This window comes from Stegodyphus dumicola, chromosome X2, assembly GCF_044657685.1.
Source record: "Stegodyphus dumicola isolate Sdum_Otavi_A_Nest chromosome X2, ASM4465768v1".
Taxonomy (NCBI): Eukaryota; Metazoa; Arthropoda; class Arachnida; order Araneae; family Eresidae; genus Stegodyphus; species Stegodyphus dumicola.
Window position 1 is genome coordinate 178,602,831 of NC_140781.1, and position 21,447 is coordinate 178,624,277.

Sequence of the window (21,447 nt, forward strand, 5' to 3'; positions counted from 1 at the left end):
GCATGTTGAACTAAACAAAATACTTATTCTCGTATAGCCCTCAGGGGGCTCACTTTTGTGAGTACGGGTGTGGCAATCCCGAGGTACCCTAGCCCTTCAGGGGATCATCTTCTTGGTGAGACGGGTGTCACGATCCTGGAGCCCCAGTGATCTATCCTCTTTTCCGTCTCCTCTCCTCTTGGCTGGTACTTTTTCCCTTCCCTTCTCCCTCGTGGTTTCTCTCTACGGAGTTTGGGGCTCGTCACGAGAGACTGGAACAGACCTTGTCTCTAGTTCTCGAGTGGCGAGAAAACTGCCCACGTGTTTGCCGTGCGTGGAGACCCGTGTCGCTGGAAAGGAGGGTCCTGGTAGTTGAGGGGTGAGGTACTGTCCCCAACACACTGCTTTGGCCTCTGCTTCAGCTAAACGGGAGGCACCTTAGTCGTCCTCACGGGTGTCAATCGGCTGGTCACTGGTCCTTGTGTCAGTGGCTTGGGGTCAAGCTCTCGGGAGTACCTGCTTTCGGGAAAGCCGACTGTGGGGCTTCAGTTTGCGTATAGGTCCGGCTAGCCCTAACACAGGAATCTGTGTTCCCTTGTTGGGCTCCGTGGTGGGCGGGGCCGTCGGACCCGAATCTTTTCTTTCTTAAATATGGCTTCTATGTTTCTTCTCAAATCAAATGAAAATGACCAAAGTATTGAAATAATTGATAAATCTCTTACTAAGAAAATACGTACCGATGCAAATGCCAAAGTAACCACTGATAATCCACGCTTCCTTGTAGTCTCGAGTCCCTCCGGTGAACTGCAAAAGATGTCCCCTTTCGTTGTAAGCAAATATATCCGTTCTTGCATAGGTGAACCAAAGAACATAAAGCGTCTCCGTTCTGGTGACCTGCTTATAGATACTGTCACACCAACCCAATCTGCTTCCCTTTTGTCACAAACCAAACTCGGAAATGTATCTATAACTGTGTCAGCGCATAAAACTCTGAATTATTGTAGAGGTGTGATCTCGGAAATCGACCTTCTGTGCGTTTCAGAAGAAGAGTTCGTTTCCGAGTTAGCTGACCAAAAAGTCTGTGGTGCTCGGCGGATCAAGATGCGTAAGGAAGGTCAGTTGACTGACACTAAACACGTAATCCTCACCTTCAACTCGCCTGATCTGCCGAAAAATATTAAGGCTGGATATCTTAACTGCCCCGTAAGGCCTTATATTCCAAACCCCATGCGATGCTTCCAGTGCCAGCGTTTTGGCCATTCCAAAATGTCCTGTCGTGGGACCCTGACGTGCGCTCGATGCTCGTCGGTTGGCCACGATAGCGAAAATTGCACCGCTGCAGCACTGTGTATAAATTGCAAGGACAACCATCCAGCATTTTCTCGTTCCTGTCCGAAATGGAAATTAGAAAAGGAAGTGCAGACCATAAAAGTCTCCAGGAACATTTCATATGCCGAAGCCAGAAGACAAGTTCAAAGCACACAGCCTATATCAAACAAATCATATGCCAATGCCGTGAAATCAACCCGCACAATAGCCACCCAAACTTCCATAAGTACACAGACTCCACCAAATAAAAACCAGCAGCCTGTAAGCAAGAACAAAGAAAATCCAACACATACCATACAAAATAAAGAAATAGCAATCCCGAGTAAACCCAAAACTCTGCCTCCAATAATAGAAACCAAAAATAGAAGTCCCAGCAATAGTTCTGCAAATAAAATTATTCCTGAATCTGCAGATTCAGACAGTATGGAGGTGGAAGACGGTCTAGAAGTTCCCGATCATCTGCTTCCGCGCAAAACTAAAAAGGAACACAGGAACAACAAACATCAATCATAATGGCCACCCTCGTCTCATGGAACTGTCGCGGTTTCCACCGAAATTTGCTCGACATCAAAGCCATAATCAATGCTTATCATCCTGTATGCTTCGCAATACAGGAAACAAACCTAAAACCAGAACAACAGGCAAAACTTCGGAGGTTTTCTTTCGTCAGGAAAGATAACATTGCAGGTGAGCGTGCCAGTGGAGGTGTAGGTCTCCTCACCTCACTGGATTATCCCTCAAATGTGCTTTCTTTGACGACATCTCTCCAAGTTGTCGCTACTCAAACAAATTTTGATATTGTTGTTACAGTCGTTTCTCTGTATTTGCCTCCAAATGAGCATATTGATCAGCAAGATTTAAATGGTCTTTTAGAGCAGCTGCCTGAGCCTTTCATCATAATAGGAGATTTTAACGGCCATAGTCCACTCTGGGGTAGCAAAGATACAAATTGCCGAGGAAGACAAATTGAGCAGATGATCGAAGATCACAGCCTTTGTCTCCTAAATAATGAGCAAGATACGTACTTTCATGAGCCTTCAAGGACATTCCACGCTCTCGATCTTGCCATCTGTTCACCATCTCTGTTGCCATTTTGCACTTTTAGTGTCGGAAGTGACCTGTACAACAGCGATCATTATCCCATTTTTGTATCTCTTGCACGAAGAGGAGCAAACCCCATGTCGAGACTCCCTCGGTTTATACTGGACAGGGCAGACTGGGAACTCTTCTCTTCCATTGCAGAGCTCAGAGATCAAATGGTAGAAGATCGGCATATCGATGACGCTGTGGAAGCTGTTACTAATACTATTATTCAGGCAGCTATGCTTTCGATTCCTAGAACATCAGGAAAAATGCTTAAATATACGAAACCATGGTGGAATCACGACTGTCATGAAGCACTGAAAAAACAGAAAAAAGCATGGGGTATTTTTCGTAGATACCCTACTCTGCGAAACCTCATAGCCTTTAAAAGAGCCAAAGCAAATGCACGAAAAGTAAGAAGGCAGAGCCAGAGGGATTCCTGGATTTCATATGTGTCCTCAATAACATCCTCTACGCCTAGTAAGCGGGTTTGGGAAAGAGTTCGAAAAGCATGCGGAATGTATAAAGACCACTCACTTTCCTTTCTGGAAAAAGATGGCCGAGTGATTAGCTCCATAGAAGAAATTGCAAATACTATTGGTGAGACATTTGCTGCCGTTTCTTCAAGCAGAAACTATTCACCTGCATTTCTCTCTATCAAGCAACACTCTGAAATAAATCCCATCGCATTCAACTCTTCCAAATCTGAGCCGTACAATAGAGACTTTACTATGGTTGAATTAAGGAGAGCTTTGTTGCAGACACATAGGTCTTGTCCTGGTCTAGATGGCTTGTATTATGAAATGCTAAAGCATCTGTCCTATAAGTCACTGAGTGCCCTTCTCACACTTTACAAAGAGTGTGGAAGGAGCGTACATTTCCCAGTGCATGGAGGAGAGCTGTTGTCATTCCTATTGCGAAGCCAGGGAAAGACCCGAGGAATCCCTCGAACTATCGGCCAATTGCCCTTACCAGTTGTGTTTGCAAACTGTTTGAAAAGATGGTAAACAGCCGCCTAGTCTACTTCTTGGAAAAGAATAATATTATATCGCCTTATCAGAGCGGTTTTCGAAAGGGGAGAACGACCGTAGACAATATGCTTCTATTAGAGACATCTATTCGAAAAGCCTTTGTCAGAAGAAGTCACCTTGTCTCAATATTCTTCGACATTGAGAAAGCTTATGATATGGCATGGAGATACGGTATACTCCGGGATCTTCACGAGAGTGGCTTGCGCGGCAACCTACCAATTTTCATACAGAATTTCTTGAACGCTAGAACTTTTCAAGTAAGGATTGGCTCTGTTTTTTCGGATGTTTTTCAACAGGAAGAGGGTGTGCCTCAAGGCTGTGTGCTTAGTGTAACGCTGTTCAGTTTAAAAATAAATTCTGTCTTAAAAGAACTTCCTCATACCATCTTGGGATCACTATATGTAGATGATTTACAGATTAGCTGTCGAGGAGCAGACATGAGATACATAGAGAGGCAATTGCAGATGGCTCTGAATAAGATACAAGAATGGTCAGACAAACAGGGATTTACTTTTTCTAAACAGAAAACTGTGTGCGTGCACTTTTGTAGGAAGCGAGGTCTCCATCCTGAACCTGAGTTATATCTAAATGGTACAATTATTCCAGTTGCGCCCGAAGTAAAATTTTTAGGAGTAACGTTCGACCAGAAATTGACTTTCCTTTCTCATGTTTTAAACCTGAGAAAGAAGTGTCTCAAAACACTAAATATTTTAAAAGTGTTGGCGAACACCTCCTGGGGTGCAGAGCGTTGCTCCATGCTTCGCATTTACAGAGCGCTTATCCGCTCTAGACTGGACTATGGCTCAGCTGTTTATGGATCCGCTCGGTCATCTGTTTTGTTAAAACTGGATCCTGTTCACCATCAAGGTTTGAGGATATGTTCAGGAGCCTTCAGGACTTCTCCTGTCCAGAGCCTGTATGTTGACTGTAATGAACCATCACTTTATCTGAGGCGTGAACAATTGTCCCTTTTGCAATATTTTAATATACTATCCCAACCTGAACATCCCAATAAGCTGTGCTTACTTGATGATGTGAGTAACGTGTTATTTGAAACACGTCCATCTTGTGTTCCTACATTTCATTTAAGAGTTCGCCCTGTCATTGAGGAACTTTCCCTCTCTGATATGCACCCCCAAGCAGTACAGAATTTTGAAATTCCACCTTGGGAAAATGCACAGATTCAGCTTCTTGATGTTTTTAAGTGTCATGTGAAGGCAAGCACTAACGAGATTATTTACAGACAACTCTTCGCTGAGCACAGGAACAAATATAGCAGTTATCTTCCAGTTTATACAGATGGGTCCAAGTCAAAAGATCATGTCGGGATGGCATTTGTAATTAAAGACCACATGGAGGGCAGACGCTTGCACAATGATTTCTCTGTCTTAACATCTGAACTAACTGCGATATATTATAGTCTTTTATACATCTCAAGGCTCTGCTACAAAAAGTTTATAATTTATACTGATTCGTATAGTGCTCTTAAATCATTAGAAGCTTTTCCTAATACTCAAAATCCAGTAATAGTGGATATTCTCAAAATACATATAAACTTAATGAATCGTGGATATGAAATCCTGTACTGCTGGGTTCCCGGGCATGTGGGAATAAAAGGGAATGAGCTGGCAGATATCACAGCAAAATGTGCTGTTGAACTGTCCAGTCGTCTCATCCCTTTTGCAGACATTTGTTGTGTTGTGAAACAAAAGATCCGAAAAAAATGGCAACAACTTTGGGATGTTCAGCTTCAAAATAAATTAAGACATGTAAAGCCTAGAATTGAGCACTGGGAATTAACAAAAAATCGTAAGGAGGAAGTTCTTTTGACTCGCCTCAGAATTGGTCACACTAGAGTGACACATAGCTACCTGTTAAAAGCTGAAAATGAACCCGTTTGTTTTAACTGTAATGTTTGTTTATCTGTTCGTCATATTTTAATTGAGTGTCCATGTTTTAATAGTCTTCGCCAGAAATATTTTAATAGCTGTGACTTACTTCTCGACCGTTTAATCGGAAGAGAGGTCAATTCTAATTTATTTTATTATTTAAAAGATATTGGCTTTTATTACCAAATGTAATTTGTTTTGAAGACTGTCTCTTGAATTTTAATATGTGCTTTTAACTTGTGTTTATATGACTTCATCCTCTGGATTTGGTACATTTATCTACTTGTTTTTATTTATTGAATTTTAATGTCATCAATTGTAATCATCTCATCTTTTGTTTGGCGCGTCATAATCATCTCTGGTTTTGCGCCATAATCACTCACTCACTCACTCACTCTTATTCTCGTATAAAACAAAAGCTGTTTAATCCTAGTATACGGTACTATGGAGGTTAGAATCAAAAAATATGTATTGTTAAGAAAGAAAACTCTGCAACAGGAGTGGTTCTGTTCCGAAGTAGAGGGAAATATCTGTCGACGTTGCGCAATGGCGAAATATCTGTCGCCAAAGCTTGAAGCCGGTGTCGAAGTTCGAAGGTCACGTTATCAAGAGTTCATAAAATGAATATCATTTAAAATTTCTTTAAACTGTAAAGGAAAAGAAAATATTTTTTTTTTACGCAAGTAAATTAATTAATAGATTAGTTATTTTGAGCAAAAGGAAAAAAAATACGAAAATCCACATTTAAATTATTGCAAAAAATCAAAAAAGAAACTGTTTTTGACAAAACATGACAAAGAAGAAACGTTCTTTGATGAAATGTTTCTTCTTTGTCATGTTTTGTTACACGTGTTCCTTATTTTCCGGCAGCTGGCAGGTTCCGTCGGCAAATTACTTGGCGAATTTTCCATCCACTTTCTAGCGCCATAATAGCATTACGTCTATGGAACCTTTCCTTCTTTACATAGACAGACATTCTTTGGTTAGAATATTCTACTGTATTCTAACCTCCATGTATGGTACACACGGGGCGAGAATTTTCAAAATCGTGCCAAGGTTTAGCGTATACTAGAATTACGCAGCAATCCTGTATCCTTTTGTGAAATCATGTCTTCTGACAGGAGTATTAAATGCTTGGGATGGGTACACAGATTCTTGGAGAACCAGTACTTGCAAAGGAAAAGGGGGAAATCATTCCTACGCCATGAAGTAGAGGAAGAAAAATATTATGTTAAAGTGCATTTGGAAGTGGTATGAAGTGAATTCCATAAACCAGTTTATCAGGATGAACCTACTGCTGCTACTCTTAATTTTGAACACATCTGCAAGAAAAATTAGTTGTATATTCTGTTTGTCCTCATGCAAGCCAGGATTATCAAAAATTGTCAACAATGAGTTGCAGTGACCGAAAATCCGAGTTATGCAACAGGAATGCTGCCTGTTGCATAACTCGAAGAAAGAATGGTTCATAGTAATAAGGAGCTTCTTCGAAGGTGTTTGCAAGATCCTGTGTCACATATAAAGAATAGTTGACTTCGGTCAGTAATTGCGAAGCCACTATAAATAGACAGCCACTGCCATATTTTTCAGATGACCCTAATGAATTAAGACCTCTTATACCTGCTCACTTTATTCAGGATTTAGTCAAACAAGAAAATATTAATTTGGATTTAATTAACTCTCAGCACATACTGAAATGTGTGCGTTATCGTCATACCTTACAGCTAAATCTGTGAAAGTGTTTCTATGAAGAATATCACAGAGAATTTGTAAGAAGTCTCAAGTCTCAAGCCATCTTCACAGAGAAAGATAATTTCATCAGAAGAAATTGCTCTACTTTAATCAAAGAATCCAAACAGAATAAATTGGCCTTTAGCACAGGTAATTTAACTGTTTCCTGGCAAAGACAGTATTGAACATGTCCCAAAACCCTGAATAGCTAATGATGAAATCATATGACTCCTTCAGTGGATTTATCCTTTGGAGCTAGCTTCTGTGGGCAACTTTATTGAAATACCTCAGGAAACCAAGGCTGTCCCAGAAACAGAACTTATTGATAAAGAAGTTCAGGAGATGTAAAGCCTACTCAAAGTGGTTACTGAGTAGTGCCTGTGAAATGGCAGAATTGCTATTGACATTTTCCCTAGTATTTGATAATTGTAAAATCATTTTGTTTGTTTTTTGATCTTTAATGTTATACTCATACGTTTATAGTTCTTAGTTCAATTTCATTTCATGTGTTATAGTTAAAGTCTATTGCATAAGTATAATTTTTCATTGTTTCATTTTGTGTTTCTGTAGGCGAATTAGCCTGGAGTACAAAAGGTGGGAGAATATTGTCACTCCTATTAAGTTTAGCTTCATTGGTATTGCAATTTGTTTGAACTAGGAATCTGGCAACCCAGTTTTTGTTTGGAATGTTGTTGTCAAAAATTATTACCATTCTAAGCTATGCAACAATTAATTTATACTACAGAAAAAAACTGAATGATATTTATTATTAAGAGGAACAGATCATTTGATCATTTTGTTAAATCACACATGTAAATAGCCTCATTAATCTCTGTATGTTTATGAAGTGAAAAAAATTGGATATTAAACAAAATTCGAATTTAGTTAAAACAGTTAAGCTTGTTTAATTTGAAAATGCATTTTGTTCTACTATTTGTTATTGTACTATAATATATTTTTAGTTATTTTATGAGGTTCTGGCAACTGTTCATACTTTTATGACATTTAGTAAACTAGTTTCGGTACCGTTCTGTTATCAGAACGAGATTCAGAAATGTATTTATGTGTGCAGATGTGTATGTACATACATGTTTGTATTTATACACTCGCATACATATGTATGTACATAATACACATATAAATGAACACATGCGTACATACATACATGCATTTCTGAATTCAGTCCTGATAACAGAACAGTACCCTAATTTCTGCCATGCTAATTCTTATTAGTTATAATGAGTGGTTTTAACCGTGTGGCAGAAACATCCCAGCATTGACTCTGGATGAATAGTCGTATGACAATTTGCTTCCAAGAGGTCAGATTCAACCAAATTCCATCTCCTGTCGTGAACTTAGTTTTCATTGATTGTCACATTAGCTTGCTTGCCATATGGAGTGTAATTTTGTGCCACTCTTGTTCATGTACTTGAACTGTTAATACCAAATGTTATGCATAGTATCTGTGAATAATTTATGCCATTTTTGTGCTGGAGTCCAAGGTCCTTCTTTGCCACATTGTGCAATCATCATGCACATAGTCAAGAACCTGTATGAGGTTGTGTTTAGCGAACCTTTTCCAACACTGTGGATTGGAAATTCTAGAGCACTCATCCGATTCACATTGGTACTATACCTAACTCCATTTTTGTATCTACAGTTAAACAGCCATATGTAAAAAATGCTTCTGAAATGAAGAATACTGTGTGAGCATAAAGATAGATTATTTGAGTGTGGTGAAATGAATAGGATCCGCTGTCTTCGGTGTCACTGGTAGCAAATGACTGGTAAGCTAGGTGAATATTTTGATGTGTTCATCAGCATGCAACATTGTTAAGCTCATGATGGAAGTTGTTGATGGAGTGTTCATTGTCTGTATTTCTTCCTGTTATAGTGGTAGAAAAAGAACTGAAGTGCAGAACATATATTTAGATATCTTCTTTGGTCTACCATCCATTACAAATATCTACTGCAAATACCATTAATTAGTTGCTTGATATGTGTTGTAACATATATATTTTGAACTTTCTGGAGGGAAGCTTCTATGTCAAAAAAAAAAAAAAAAAAAGAGAGAGAGAGAGAGAGAGAAAGAAAAAAGAAAGAAAAAGTGTGGTTGTCAGGATTTATAGTCTGTTACTTTAAAGCCTTCAAGGTCTTTCTGACTCTCTCCCATTTGTGATTGTAACTTGTATTGTTATTGCTGCACAGCATCTGTTTTCGCTATCTCATCTGAAACTGTAGTTTAAGTTGGCCTTCATTCATGTGCTTTTCATCAAGTGAAGCATGCTAAATGGAAATGAAATAAGGCACATTTAAGGGACTCGACTTTCTTCTGCAGTTGATTGTTACAAGGCAAAGGGGGAGGAGGAAAAGGACCTTGAATGCTTGTTTTAAGGTAACTGATTAAATAAATTACCTTTTTGCATAACATGCATTCGTATACTGATATTTCTTTGTTTTATAATATAAAGAGGCAGATAGCCCTTGCATACTTTTCCATAACCAAATAAAAGAAACCTAGTCATAATGCATAGTTCTTATTTCAGATTTAGAAAGCAAAAATCCTGTGGACTGGTATCCAGAAGAAACGTGTTATTTTTGTAGTGCTAAAAAACAGCCACCCTATGTAAGTTACCATTTAATAAATTCTCTTCCAAACTGAAATCTTTTTGTAATTGTTAAAATTAGGATACATATGTGATAACATGTAACAGTTAAAAATATGCAGTAGACTTCCAAATTAAAGGAATTTTTAATGGATTAAAAGCTCAGAGTATTTTATATAGCATGTGAGATAATTTTTCATTTTTTTTTTTTCTGCTGGGGGCTGCATTTTGAGCACTGAAGAATTAACTGTCATTTTGTTCAATTCTTTTCTGTGTTTGCTTTAACAGTATTTTGATTTTATTACACAAGAAAAAAGAAAACTTTGTTTTCTGTAAAACATTCCTAATATGTAAAGCTGGCTGTGTGGCTAAAACTATGGTAGTTTAGACCAGGATTGAAATCTGAATAAGTGGGTGGGCTCCATGGAATACATAGTCAGTATATCTAATATTTATTTGCTTTTTCCTTTTCCTGTTGATCATCCAGTTCAGTTTCTTTAGACTGTAAAGCAATACTTTCAGGAAAGTTATTTTCAATAAATATTTTATTTCATTAATGCATATTTTGTTTTGGTTAAAATGCATATCCTTCAATAATTCCAGTTTACTAAGAGATAACCTTTTTTTTTTTTTCGGGAATTTTGGAATGAATTTCCTTTGTTTCTATTCCAGCCCCCGGGAAGACATTTTTTATGCTTAGATTTTTGGGATGTGTGCTATTTATGCTTAATTTAAGGAAAAACCTTTTTCCATAAATACTTCTGGTTTTTATTGGAGATTTTAAATTGTACTTTTCTGCATTTTATCCTCAGCCAGTTTTAAATGGTACTACTGCTTTAGCCTTTTTTTTTTTTTTTTTTTTTTTTTGTAGGACCCTGCCAGTGGTATAATCCCTACTGTTGAAGGTTATAACTCATTACGTATTGATACAGATGAACATTCAGCATCATCTGATCAAGGTAATTTATCAGGTAAGTAGCAGAAGCAATAATTATTGGTAAATGTTAAACTTCTGTTCTCTTCTATCTGGTGTTAAATGTTAAACTTCTGTTTCACTCCCCAAAAGAGAGATAATTGATATCCAGAGGGTGAAGTACGTATTCTGCAAGTCTTTATGCGGCATTTATTTCCAGAAGATGATTATTAGTTATTAAAAAGTATATTTGTTTCCAGTATACTTCTAATATATACTATAGATGTATTTAATTAGGTAAATTAATTCAAATAGATATTGTAGATTTGAATTATAGATGTATACTTCAAATTACAAAAATGCTTTAAATAAAGAAAATATTCATGTTACCACATTTTTAAACTTGGGATAGAGTAGACTTTAAGGTACCCCTAGTATTATGGCGAAGTTGTTGTTTGATTTATCGCCAAGTTGTTGTTTCATTTATGGTGACCTGAGTAGTTGAATGTTATGGAAACCCTATTGTGACGTAATTGGGTGCATGATTCTGGGAAATTTTGAATCATGAGATGTTTTGTTAAAGTTTCTGTGGTGTGTGTTGGTTTGATTCTTTAGATGGTGGAATGGCCGAATGTAATAAGATTAATTTGAAGTTTCTGTATGGAGCAAAAGGGGAAAAGAGCTTTAATTGAATGGTGTGTAAATGAAGGTTTACTTAGTAGCCATTGTAAGTGTCCGGTATGTAGGAAGGATATGCGTCTAGTCGAATGTAAAAACCGTTTAGATGGGTTTGTAGGAAGAAAGGGTCAGATGGTCACTATGTAAAGCGTTCGATCAGAAAGAGTACCTGGTTTGAAAAAATTCATTTGAGTGTGATTGCTATTTTGATTTTTACGTGGCTCTGGGTGTACGAAGCAAACTCGTAAATCATGGTAAGCGAATATTTGCTTTTGGTAGTGCTTAAAAGTGTAACATGTTTTTCCTTTTTTATGTTATTTTATTGTTTGGTTTAAAATGTATTTTATTGAGATTATGTATTTTTTTCTTGCTTGTATTGTAGAATTTGGTGCTCCTTTGACTTTTTAAGTGAAACTATATCGATGTGTACATGGACAAAGTAAAGGGAGGGCACATTGTAAGTTTGTGCAATTCGGGGATTTTTTTTAAGTGAAAATAGGTCAAGGTGTACATGGATAAAGTTAAAAGAGTGCACAATGCCATTTTTGTGCAATTCGGGGATTTTTTTTATGTGAAAATAGGTCGACGTGTACATGGATAAAGTCAAAGGAGTGCACAATGCCATTTTTGTGCAATTCGAGGATTTTTTTTTAAGTGAAAATAAGTCGATGTGTACATGGATACCGAGTTTGTGCAATTGTTTGTCTTTTTATTTTGGCTTTGTGTAGCGGCGATTTTTGGCACAAAAATTGCCGCTACACAAAGCCAAAATAACAAGACAAAAACTTGGCTTCGCAAGCCAAAATAACGAGCCAAAGAATTGCAAAAATCGGTATCCATGTACCGCCAAAAATCGCCAAGTTTCGCCAAGGGGTACCCTAAACTATACTTTTACCTTAAACTTGATATAATTAATGTTTTTAAATTATGAAATGTAATTTTTTATGTTACCTAAAATTACATTTAGTAAGATACTCAAAAGCTCACTGCCATACTGCAGAGGTTGACCAGGGTATTTAAAATTTGAGATCTTGTTCAGGCTTGACTGAAATATTTGTAAGCAAATGTGAAATAGCAGTTTTGAAAAAAAAAGTTTCTTATAAAGATATGAGTATTGCTATGCCAATTGTCATTGAATGTTTTAATCAATAAATATTTTTCCTAAAGGGAGATCTTATTCACAGAATTTTACAGAACTTGTAGAAAACAGTGGCGGGCTTCATTATTAGCCCATAGTCAGTTCATAGCATTATTTTTATAAATGAAAAACATTTCTATTTTTTTTGGGGGGGGGAATGTCTGTTAAATTATGGTTAAAGCAGCACTTCTTAAGCGTTTTTTTATCTATGACCCCTTTTTATCATCAGGATTTTGTCATGATTTTCTTAATTCTATATTGAACGTAGAATATAGATATAAAATATTTTTCCATAGATATGTTTTTGGTAAATATGTGTTGAAAAACAGTAGTTTCAGTATTTGTTTCAAGCGTAGAAATAAAGAAAGAAAATCACATTTTACTGAGATGGATGTGCTTATTTTTTGCTTCATAGCAAAGTAAATCTGCTGCAATATTTGCTAGACGTAAAGCATTTTCAACATTTTCTAGTGTTGAATAACATTTATTTAATAAGATTTTAAGCTAGAAACTTTGTTTACGTAAGTTTGTGGTGCTGAATAGCAGGCAAACATTGAATGCAATTTAAGAAATGGTGGAAAATTCAGTGCTGTCTCCCATCGATAATTCAATTAAGGATTATTTCTAAACTCATAGATAAATTCGTGTCACTTTGTTGCTCATTTAATTCCTTTCAAGCTTTATGTGGCAAGTATTTAATCTCAGTAATGTCAGTCTAATTTTTTTTTAAGTTTCAATGTAATTTATTTAAGCTCATTTATCTGAATTAAACTTTTATGACCCCCAACATTTTGCTATGCAACCCCATTTGCAGTCACAACCCACATTTTAAGAAACTGGTCAAAAGTAATAAACCTGCTTATGAATATTAGTAATGCTTTTCTATCATTTAAAAATTTGTAAACTGCTTATGTGAAAATGCATACTTTTAAATTAAGGAATGTTACGTACTGCTAAATTACTAAGGAATATCATATAACAACATTAAAGGGGGGGGGGAATTCTTGAATTGTTCTAATTTATTTTTTAACTGTTCTATCAAGGAAAGCTGGAAAAATGCCAAAAATACTAAATTTTAAAATGAAGTATCTCAAACTATTTTTTAAAATTTTTTATATAGTAAGTGTAGAATTTTACTTAATACAACTGTAGGTACAAGGGACCACATAAAAAGTTAAGAGTTCATAATTTTAGAAAATAATATTTTAAATTAAAAAGTATCATATTATGAATATTTTTGTCTTTAAAGGTAGTTTTGTAATTTGAAGTATATTTTTAAACCCAGTGATTGTGAAAATAAAGGCAGTATGAGGCTTTTGTATGGACACAGTGTATAACAAAGCTAATATCTTGAATGATACAGGCAGGAAAGTTTTCCGCGCTTTCACGGAATTCCCCTTTTCTGAATGTCACCCGGGCTGTTTCTGAGATTGATGCAGAACTGTTGAGAAATCGCGACCGGCAAATGTGTGTGTGTTGAGGGAGTAAACGAAGGACATGCTCTCTCTTCTTGTCATTGCCGGAAAATGGGCAGTAATATATAACATAAATATGTATATTAGTGTGTTGTAATGTTGTGTACAGTATTCATGTATTAACTGTTAAATTAAGTTACATAAAGAGCATCTTAAATTTAATTCATTACAATTTCTTGATGATTTACTGATTTTTTTAAACAAGTGGAAGATAAAATTAATAGCAAAATAGTAAGTATAATCTTAGTTTAATAATATGTATAATACTTTTTATATTAAAAGGTTTATATTTTACAAAAAAAAAAAAAAATTTTTTTTTTGTCAATTTGCACTTTCATGCCTGATAATAACAATACAAATAATGACAAGATATGATGATATATGCTAGTGAAACAATAGCCATAAGTTAGAATGTAATTAATTGTATTAATATACAGAAACAAGGTGAAATGTGTTAATAATGCAGAAGAAGTGTAGCTTTTATAGTGCATTTTATATTCTGTTTGGTGTGTAGTTCTTTATTGCAGCAGTAATGAAATTGATATCTCTGCAATCATGTGCTCCACTAGTTTAAATATATAAACGTGACACAGTAGTTATGTTTAAAACACTATAATTGCGATCTGAGGTGAAGAAAAACTTTTGCAATAAAATGAACATTGAAAGGAAGTTTTAATATATGATGTCAGTGAGTTTCAGATGGGTGCCACTAGTAGCATATGCATGAGAAAATTTGTCACAAAATTTGCATTAGAAGATGTGGAGCAGCGATGTGACTTTCCAACTTCTCTTATCCAGTACCAGTGGATGCAATGATCATCTGCCTCAAGACTGAAGCAGATTGTGATGACAGTATGATGCTAGTCAGCAACCAGTCATGATGCTTCATGGCACCATTCCAAATTTAAAGGGCAACATGAGCGTAACTCAGCCAAGGATCCCAGAAGAATAGAAGGTACTACATGTGGTATGGATGATGCTACAGTTTATTGCTTTGTGACCATCAATGAGGTTGGAGCAGTGCTGATTTGTTGCACAATCAGCTAATCTTGTTTCTCATTTATGCACTTTGGCCTACCAAAGCTGTCACTTTTCCTGTATGCTTATCTTGCAGCAACCATTTCTGTTAGGTACAACAGTAAATGTACACCAGTTTGCTCATTCATCTACTCTTTTCTATCTAAATAATCACTGTAAGAATTTAAACACAACAAAACATGTTTATTCTACCAAAAAAATAAAATTTTTACAACTGTTGCCACTCAAAGCAATAAAGGGGAAATGATATTACACTGGTTGAATGTGTATAAATAATGCTATACTTTACTATACTCGCACCTTTGATAACAGTACTATATTCCCACCTTTTGATAACAGGATTTTTATCAAAACTATTGCAATTAAACTAAAATTTAACCTAAAAGTCCATTTTGAAGTTCACTTAAAAGTCTGTTGTAAAGTTCACTTAAAAGTCTATTTTAAAGTTCATTTAAAAGTCTATTTTAAAATTCACTTAAAAATATATTTTAACATTCAAAGTCCTTGAATATAGAAGACACTTTTTATAGATTGACTAATGCGTAATCTAATCTGGATCACTCATCCAAGTAGTCATCAAATGTTTTGCCATCTGGATCACTCATCCAAGTAGTCATCAAACGTTTTGCCATGTGGATCACAAACTGGTTTAGGTTTAGAAATTTTTTATGAAATAAGGATTTCTTTCTAACCTTTATCTTTCCTGTCTGAGTTGACTGAAACTGTGGTTTAGAATAACTTTTGGAATTTGTAATCTCAACATCTGATGTTTCAGAAGCACTTTACCTCTTGCACCTCCAGCTCCTGCAATAAGGAGAAGATTGCACAAGTGCAGGCTGTGGTGCTCTCTTATCGTCATTTAACAGTCTGAGAAATTGCACAGGAGTGTGGCGTTTCCATAGGATCATGTGATGAAATTTTGAGAAAGGACTTTAACATGCGCTGAGTGTCTGCAAAGCTTATGCCACGTCTCCTCACTGAGGATCAGCAATTCCAACAACTGGCAATCTCATCTGATTTGTTTCAAAGTGCAAGCAACGAACTGGAGTTCATGAAGCTCATCATCACTGGGGATGAGTCTCGGATTTACAGATACGATCCCGAAACGAAGCAGCAGTCGTCACAATGGGCCTTGGGTCTCCTCGGCCAAAGAAAGCACGGCAGAAGCCAGATCAAAGTCATTTTGCTTGTGTCTTTCGATGCAGATGGAATTGTTTATCATGAGTATGCTCCCCAGGGCCAGACAGTGAACAGGGAATTCTACTTGGACATCATGAGGAGATTAAGAGAGGCTGTTTGCAGAAAACGACCAGTGTCGTGGGCGTCCTCTCGCTGGATGCTTCGTCATGAAAGAGCCCCAGCGCACACCAGTAATCTTGTGCAGCAGCTCCTGGCAAAACACGGGAACAATCCAAGTAGCACATCCTCCCTACTTGCCGGACATGTCACCTCCAGATTTCTTCCTCTTTCCCAAGATCAAGAACACCTTAAAAGGACACCAGTTTTATGACATTGAGACCATAAAACAGAATTCAATGCAGCAGCTTCAGGCCATCCCAAATTCGGAGTTCCAGAAATGTTTCGAGGACTGGAAGCATCGTTGGGCCAAATGTGTTACTGCCAATGAAGCATATTTCGATGGAGATTGACTCAAAACCTATTTTGCATAATAAATTCAGTCTCGATACTTTCTGAACATTCCTCGTAATTGAGCGATACTAAGCCTTGATTTGGTAGCATTTTTAACAACTAAAGTTCATGAATATAGTATTCAACAAACAATTCCTCACGGCCAAATCTTGCTTTGAGGCTTTCAATCGCTTTTGTATAATTTTCTGCTGTAGGTGTATAGCTGATAAGCTATAGCTTCATCAAATATGACTTTATATTCTACAGTTTCAAGTTCGTCGGAATAACTTTTACCATTATCCTCTGCACTTAAGACAAGTTCTAAAATTTTGTCATCAAAAGTCATTAAATCAACACTAATGCATTCTAAAGTAGCTAATTTAATCTTAACATAATTTATTTCTACATTTTCATAAGCAAACAGATATATTAAACTTTTATATGTCTTATTAAACGATGTTCGTGTCTGAGATCACTTCTTAACAAGATGCTCCATTGCAAACCAAAAATTCAATTAAGTGTTTCTTAGATAAAGTACACACCTCTTATATTTAATCAGGTACTGAAGGTCATCAAATGTTAGATACGACAGTAAATGTACACCATTTTGCCCTTTCATCTACTCATTTCTACCTAGGTAATCTCTGTAAGAATTTAAACACAACCAACAAGTTTATTCTACCAAAGTAATAAAATTTTTACAACTGTTGCCACTCAAAGCAAAACTAAAGGGAAAATAATAGTACACTGATTGAATGTGTATAAGCAGTGCTATACTTTACAAGGCCTTTGTTTGACTGTGTATCTATGACATAAGTGGCAGCAAATTGCTTAACATGGCCAGTCAGCTTCATGCATCCTGATAATTGGCCTCTTTTCAAGTCATCCAGTTCTATGTGAGTGTTTATGATGCCACATTTTTTTTTCCAATGACATTGCTATTGATCTGTAGAGTAAACTAACTTTAAGGTGATGATGAGCAAAATTATCACAGTATGCAGCTATTAGCTGAGTTAGAGTAGAGACAAGGCTACGGAGGATATTTTTTACTCTTATTTTGTATTATCGTGAAGTTTAATTTATTGCCAAGTGGTGGTTTATTTATGGTAGCCTGAGTAGTTGAATGTTATGGAAACCCTATTATGATGTAATCAGATGCATGATTGTGGTGAATTTGTAAGGGCTTGTTGTTTTATTTATGGTAGCCTGAGTAGTTGAATGTTATGGAAACCCTATTATGATGTAATCAGATGCATGATTGCAGTGAATTTGTAAGGGCTTGTTGTGTGTGTATTGGTTAGGAAGTACATCGCTTGTTTTCTGGTTTAGACGGTAAAATGGCTGTATATGGTAAGATTAATATGAAGTTTCTGTACAATTTGGAAAGAAAAAGAGCATTACATGACTGGCATGTAAATGAAGGTTTACTAAGCAGCCACTATTAAGTGTCCTGCTTGTAGGAAGGAAATGTGTATGGTCGGACGTTACAGCGCTACGGAGGATATTTTTACTCTTATTTTGTGAATTTATGTGGCGATGCCAGTATACAGATTCTAGTTCAGATAATTGTAGGAAGTTTTTGGATGCTGTTAAAGAACTTTGTTTGACTGAAGACGTGTTAATTCGTAAATAAGGTAAGTGGATATTTCCTTTGTGAATGAAGATGAATTTCTCTTTTTTATGGTATTTCATTGTTTGGTTTAAAATGTAGTTTATTGTGATTATATATATTTTTTTGTTGGCTGCTCCTTTGACTTTTTAAGTGAATATAGTTTGATGTGTAACATGGACAAAGGGTGCAATTCTGGGACTTTTTTTTAACTGAAAATAGGTCGATGTGTACATAGATACCCAGTTTGTGCAATTCTTTGTCTTGTTATTTTGGCTTTGTGTATTGGCAGTTTGTGTCACTACACAAGCCAAAATAACGAGTCAAAGAATTGCATAAACTCGGTATCCATGTACTGCCAAAAATTGCCAGTTTTCATGAATGGGTACCCGTAAATATACTTTTACCATTAGCTGTTTTACAGGATGTCTCTAAAGACCACTAGATGGTGTTAGTTTTGAACCAAACATAATTTTAGGATCCTGACCTTCAGTTTTTATCACATTCTGCTTAACTTTGGTGTTAGTTGTTAACATAAGTAAATGAATGGAGCTTGGCCCTGTAATATAAACATTCATGTTTCTGGTATCCCTTCAAATCCTTTTTTTTATTCTTTTTTGCACTACTGTGTAGGGTCTTTTAGGGTTACTGTATGGGATTCTGTTTCACTTTGCATTGCATTTATTGTTTGTATTTCACATACTTCCATTTTTTTATTTTGGAAAGCCTTGACTTCAGTTTATTATGGTGGCAAAGCATTATTTATCAGAGGAAGGGTATACTCACATGGTAAATGAGCCAATTAGTGACATGGATGATAGTGATGCTTCATTGTGCTTTATTTCACATACTTCCATTTTTTACTTTGGAAAGTAAAAGTTTATTATGTTATTACTTCAGTTTATTATGGTGGGGAAGCATTATTTATCAGAGGAAGGGTATACTCACATGGTAAATGAGCCAGTTAGTGACATGGATGATAGTGATGCTTCATTGTGTAAATAGTTAGTATTTCTAGTGATGTGCTAATAATATGGACATTTTGCCAAGAGTGAACTCACTGAGTGCCTGCCTTCCACTTTCCATGAAAGATTTCATAAATATTCTTGTATTTTTTAATCAAAGTTAATTAATGTATTTTGTCAGTCGGAACATTGGAATAATTTGAATAGCGCTTCCAAAAATTATTTCTTGAACTAAACACTTTTTTATATTATTTTCATGTAAAGTAAAGGAAAAGGGACGGTTCCCATCCGCCACGACGGAACATCATAAACAAAGACACACCATCTCGAAAATGTTAATCATTTAGATTTCTGTGTAATTTTATGTAAAAGAAATTTCCATGCTAAATTTTAATGCTGGTTAGATTTGCTTTTCTAGGTGCTTCTTCTCCCCTTTTTTTTTTTGTGTATAATAGTGTAATAAAAATGCATTAAAGATCTTTATTTCCAGATGCTTATTTATGTGCGAGGTTATTTCTTTTCTATTTATTTATTACGATTCACAGTATACTTATTTTCAGTCAGTGTTCATATTTTTTCAGCAGCTTAGTCAAAAAAATAAATGTTCTTTTTATGAGTACGGGTTAACAATAAGATTCAAAAGGAAGGGATTTGTTTTCTGAAAATAAAGCTGCAAATTAGTAAAGTTTTGAAGATATTATCGGGGGATGGTGCTTTCTTATTGCAGATTTGCACTGTACAAATCATGTATGTTTCTTTTGCATCAGTAACTTTACTGATTATGAATTGAATATAAAGCTCAGGTGAAGAAGTGATGAAAATAGTGATCAATCCTGAACTAAATATTAGTACCTGTTTGAAAATTATAAGTGACTGCAGACAACAAATGCAAATCAAGTGTAACAATAATTTGCTTTTATGTAAACATATATCAGTGTGAAGTAAGCAATCTCTGAGTAAAATATTAAAAAAAAGAAAGAAACAAAAAGAAAAAAAATCAATTGATTTCACTTCAAAGTGTGGCTTGCAAGTTTTCGGAAACAACTGGGAAATAGTTTCAGTGAAACAGTAAAATTATATGCATCAGTTTGAATATTATACAGGGTAAATAAGATATGTCTAGCAAAAATATAAAAGCAAATTGACAGGACCAGTATAGGCAGATTTGTCAATACACTGTGTGAAAACGGCACATTGAAATTATCAGCATATGTCAGCAAGTGATATTTTGTGAAATGATGCATACTATTCGCCAGAAATGACAATTTATGCCAGTAGAATGCATTTACCTACCACTCAACAGAACCCTTTTAACTTCTCAGTGCGCCATTATCGCATACATAAAGTGCCAAATCAGCTTACTTTGGGCTTATCTACATGCCTTTAATGCTTTTTACAAATATTTTTTTAATTACTGTATATATTGTGTTTATATGAAAACAGTATAAATTGCAAAGAATAGTAAATGATTCTGCTTTTTAGTAGCATGCAATGTTAAAAAATATAATAACCACTAATATAAATTGACAGTTAAAAATATGAAAATGGTGATGCAGCACTGTTTTGCTCGTTCCCGCAATTCTAGAATGCTATAGTTTGTCTTTGACAGTGAAAAACTTTTTACTAGAATATCTATATTTAGATATTCTAGATATAATTTTTCATTTAAAAAATTCTAGATATATTTTTTCATTTAAAAAATTCTAGATATATTTTTTCATTTAAAAAATAGGAACCAAATGCCTTAGTTTTTTAAAGTAGAAATTTGTTTTGAGTTTTAATTCTATTCACTAGTAATAACTCTTATGAGGATTCAGCAGTAGATATTAATTTTATATAAAAGAAAGTTATTTGTTTGCTTTTAAAATTTTTTTTCAGGAGACTATTATTATTATAAGGCTTGCTCAAATGAAAAGTGGACAAGTTGAAGAAAAATAATACTTTTATTGTAAATCAAAAGAAATTGCCATGGGCGTTGAAACACAGGTCCCAGCATTGCGGCAGCAGCTTGATGCCTCTGCTGTAGAAAGATTGGCGCTGATTCCTAAGGGAGTCCTGCACGGCTTCCTTCACTCCATCATCCGAATGGAAATGTTTCCCCTTTAAGGCTCTCATAAGTGACCCAAAGATGTGAAAGTCACAGAGTGACATGTCCGGACTGTGCAGGGGGTGCTCCAAAACCTCCTAACAGAATGTGTTTAAGGTCCTCTGGGTTTCTTGGAAGACGTGTGGGTGGGCATTGTCATGCAGAAGGATCACTCCTTGTGTGAGAAGGCCTGGCCATTTATTTTTTATTGCTTGTCGCAGTTTCGTCAGAGTACTGCAATATTGTGCAGAATTGATAGTTCTCCCTT

General features: G+C 35.7%; 1 protein-coding gene across 1 annotated transcript in view; it reads left to right on the top strand.

Moving 5' to 3' along the window:
* Eip93F (Ecdysone-induced protein 93F) overlaps positions 1-21,447 on the top strand; it is a 129,293-nt gene that overhangs the window by 49,341 nt on the left and 58,505 nt on the right. Inside the window, exons 3-4 of the mRNA XM_035349905.2 lie at positions 9,589-9,668; positions 10,520-10,619. Coding sequence (XP_035205796.1) covers positions 9,589-9,668; positions 10,520-10,619 — 180 coding nt within the window. The remainder of the gene's footprint in view (positions 1-9,588; positions 9,669-10,519; positions 10,620-21,447) is intronic.